This window comes from Terrapene carolina, unplaced genomic scaffold, assembly GCF_002925995.2.
Source record: "Terrapene carolina triunguis isolate 2854851 unplaced genomic scaffold, T_m_triunguis-2.0 Scaffold89, whole genome shotgun sequence".
Taxonomy (NCBI): domain Eukaryota; kingdom Metazoa; phylum Chordata; order Testudines; family Emydidae; genus Terrapene; species Terrapene triunguis.
In genome coordinates, this window is record NW_020664440.1 from 466,843 (window position 1) to 471,173 (window position 4,331).

A 4,331-nucleotide genomic window follows, 5' to 3' on the forward strand; every position below is an offset into this window, starting at 1 on the left:
CCCCCCCCCCCCCCCGATATTTGACTTGGGTGATCTGGTCACCCTAGGTTAGATGCTCCCATTAATATATGTTCATAGCCAGAGGTCGGAGCAGAAAAGAGGCAAAATGGAGGGGTTTCCAGAGCGTTTTATATCTTCTGCCATGTGGAGGAAAACCCATTGTTTCAAACAAAGCCCTCAGCACAGCTAGTGGAAAATTACAGCAGACGATAGTGTTTGGAGTCATCTGGGCAGGTCACATGTCCACACGTGAAGGTTTGGACACAGTAGAAGCCATTAACTATACCCCAAACAGCACGTTTGCAGGACAGTCCATTCAGTGTAGTTGGATGTCTCCCATGGTGCGTTATCAGTTAAGTGTTTCTTGATAAGCCTCTTAATTTGAATACTGCCTCCAAGATGTGCTGGCTGACTACTTTGTGGGCGTTACCCCAGGAGCAAACATTTGAAATCCAGGTATAGAGCCAATATTCATAACTTCAAATACAAAAATGATACATGCATACAGATAGCATAATCATAACCAGCAAATCATAACCTTTCCATAGACATCTTACATGCCACATTTTGTACAAAATATGTTGCAAATATATAACAGTGGTTGCAACAATTATCTATATGGTCATATTTTAACTAGATAATGACCAGATCTGCATGCAGTATTCAAGATGTGGGCGTACAATGGATTTATATAGAGGCAATATGATATTTTCTGTCTTATTATCTATCTCTTTCTTAATGATTCCCAAGATTCTGTTTGCTTTTTTGACTTTGCTGCACATTGAGTGGATGTTTTCAAAGAACTATCCACAATGACTCCAAGATCTCTTTTGTGAGTGGTAACAGTTAATTTAGACCCCATTTTATATGTATAGTTTGGATTATGTTTTTCAATGTGCATTACTTCGCATTTATCAACATTGATAATGCCAGGGCACGTGAAGGGAGGAGCAGGGAAAGGTTGAGGGCATTGCCTCCTCTCGCAAAAAGTGATGGTTTCCTCCAGCTTTTTAAACTGTCCCTATTTTTCCAACTGGTGGAAGTGAGGATGGTATAACCACCAGAAGTTCCCACCTTCTTTCCACTTTCCAGTTTGAGCACTTGGAGGTGGTGCGGGGAAGTGTCCCCCCAGTGCCGTAACTGTTTTCTTTAGAAAAGTAGCTATTGTGCACACACAACTTTTCTTTTTCTGCAACGCTGTCATACAGTCTCCTCACGCCAAAGCTAGCCCTCACTTTGCTTTGCAGGTTAATAGGTGCACCCCAGTCCCTGAACCCCCTTGAAGTCTTCCCCTGTGACATCCAGCCTGTCACTGGCTACTCACAGAAATACCAGGTTTGCTATCCCCAAGCACTATCCTTCCTCAGAGAAGGATAGAGGTGTCCTTAGGCTTTCTTCTCCTTATAGTCCCCAAAATTCATTGTGTTCTTCCTAAAGTCACCCCCCCCCCCCCCACACACACTTGTTCTCTCGTGTACTGAATTCATGTTGACTGCGTATGCAAATAGAGCTTCCATTGTTTGATTTGCATGTGAACTGAGGCAGACAGATGAATATACATCCTTTGTCTGGTAGAAACCTGTTTGTCAACCCTGCCTTGATTCAGACGCTTTCAGGAATATATTTTATATGTGCCTGCAACTTCTGACATGGTATTTGTGCATACATTTCACAACGATATGGATGATCAGTGTGATCCTGGCTTTCATTTAAGATCTTACATGATATTCTTTACGGATAAATGGTGGTGGTGTGCTAGGAGCAGCGAAAACAATGAGGAGTCCTTGTGGCACTTTAGAGCCTAACACATTTATTTGGGCATAAGCTTTCGTGGGCTAGGGTTATAGGCCACGAAAGCTTATTCCCAAATAACTTTGTTAGGCTCTAAGGTGCCACAAGGACTCCTCATTGTTTTTGCTGATACAGACTAACATGGCTACCCCTCTGATAGGTGTAGTGAGTTTGTCAGGCCTGTTAAGAGTTGCTGTTACAGAACAGGGAACCCTTTGCCAGCTGGCGCCATGGGCCTCTGTGACAGACACCTGGTTTCTTAAGGATTTCTCCCATGAAGGCTCAGTAACTGTGAGGCATCTGCTTTGATTTGCTGAACAGGGATGTGTTGGAAAGAATGGATACAAAATAAATTATTCGTCATATGATGTAAGAAGATCTAAATACTGTTCAACCTACATTTGTTTTTCAAACACAATCTTTTGATTTCTTTAAAATAATACCTTGCATTTCTGCAGCATCTTTCATCTGATGAGCTGTAAGTGCTTCATGAACATTAACTGAAGCCTCACAACATGTAGGTAAGGAGTATATAGTGATCCACCACTAGAATAACAGCTCTACCTATATAATGTTACACAGCAAAAATTTTGGAATGGGATGTGAAGAATATCTCATATTATTGAACCTGCAAGTTAAAAGCCCTTACTGCCAGCTTCTTTAAGTCCCAATAATGGTAGTGGTTGAATTAGAAACTATTATCAATCTGTGCACAAGTTAAATAGGAGAGAAGAAAGTTTGCCAAGAGCATACACTAGGATGCAATGTTGGTTTGTGCTATGACATAGGTATGCTGAGAAAACACAATGCTTTATTCTCATTTTGTTAGTGTGGCTCTTGCACTTAAATCTCCTGGCACTTTTGGTGGTGGTACATATACAAATCTCTACATTGTGAGATGAGAGTACATATCAGACTATTTCAGCACTGTACAAACACAGAACTTAAAGCAAAATAACAATATAGACTTTCTGTATATTCACTTTTTAAAAATTACCTGGTTCTTAGAACAGCACAAAACTAGTGATTGTGTTTTATGGCTCAATTATTTACCGACATGAGACATTAGAAGAGGAAGTTTTTGATATTATCTTCCCTATTTTTTTTTTTTTAAAGATCTCGGCTCTAAGTCTACCTCTACCTCCCAAAAAGTTGATTGGGAATATGGATCGTGAATTCATAGCTGAAAGACAGAAGGGACTCCAGAACTATCTCAACGTCATCACTACCAATCACATACTGTCCAATTGTGAATTGGTAAAGAAATTCTTGGATCCAAACAACTATTCTGTAAACTATACTGGTAAGTGAAGGATTGTAAAAATGCAGTAATAAATTTACTTGCCTAATAGTTGCTGAGACAAGGGTACAGGAGAAATTTACTCCTTCCTGATACAGAGGACCAGTCTCACCTTATAAATTGTGCATTAATCCTATTAAGGAGTGATCCTGTGGCATAGAGGAGTGAATTTACTCTGAAGTTCCCACATGCTGTCTGTCATGAAGCAGATCTGTGCATTAACTGTACTGTTATCAAGTTTGCAGTTACCACAAAGAGTGGTCAGGACTAAGAGAATCCGTATGAGGAAATGTAACAAGGGGAGACATAAGATTCTACCTAGGGGCAGTTTAAACTAGTGTACCTGAGCTAGGGCAGTGAGCCAAGACACGCAGGGAACTATTTCAGCTTTGCTGAGTACTTTGTGAAGCCCATGGTGCAAATTCCTCATGGTTTCTATAGAGACCCCATATATTGCTGTGTACTGCTGTTATAGCTCACAAATTCCTGCCCACTGCATCCTGGGTAGCTGACACTTTCACAGTTAGCATTCTTCATGCCTAGCTCTCAATGTTATACAGAGGTGGTGCATCTGTAATGGGGATACTAAGGCAGAGGTTGTGATTTGTCCAAGGGCACACAGTGAGCCATTGGGAATAGAATCTTGGAGTCCTGACATCCAGCCCCATGTCTAATTTGCTTTCTTTTAAGGTAGTCCTTTTCTAGACTTTCTCATCCTTACGGTAACACGCGGGTGAGAGACGCTTACCCCTCTGTAAAACTCTTCCCATTTAACCAATAAGGGTGAGTGAATTTACCTAGGGTGTCAACTTTCCTTGCTTTCCTCTTCCAAATTCCTCCTTGAAACCCACCTCTGCCAGTAATCCCTCCTGTCTTCTTCACATTAGTAGTAACTGCTACGCAGTCTTTTCCTGGGCTGCTGTCCAATGTCTTGTCCTACATGTACAGTTTGACCTTACACATAGAGCCATGGACTGGCATTTGGGAGATGTAGATTCTATTCTTGGTTTGACCACTGGCCTGCTGGATGGTCTTGGGCAAGTCACTTTATCTCTCTGTGCCTCAACTTTCTTCTCTGTAAAATGGGGATAATGATGTTTGCTTCTTGGTAAAGCACTGTGAGATCTACTGATGAAAAGCACCGTCAGAGACTTTAAAAGCAGCAAAGAGCCCTGTGGCACCTTATAGACTAACAGACGTATTTATTGGAGCATGAGCTTTCGTGGGTGAATACCCACTT

At 41.4% G+C, this 4,331-nt stretch overlaps 1 protein-coding gene across 3 annotated transcripts in view; it reads left to right on the forward strand.

The window, feature by feature from the left end:
* The window catches only part of PXK (PX domain containing serine/threonine kinase like), a 43,953-nt gene that overhangs the window by 8,213 nt on the left and 31,409 nt on the right, over positions 1-4,331 (forward strand). For 2 of the 3 annotated variants that reach the window (XM_026650220.2, XM_026650221.2), the window contains one exon: positions 2,908-3,094. In XM_026650220.2, the coding sequence (XP_026506005.1) occupies positions 2,908-3,094 (187 nt within the window). Of the gene's footprint in view, positions 1-2,249; positions 2,313-2,907; positions 3,095-4,331 lie in introns of all 3 variants that reach the window. The other variant, XM_026650223.2, reaches the window with a different exon arrangement.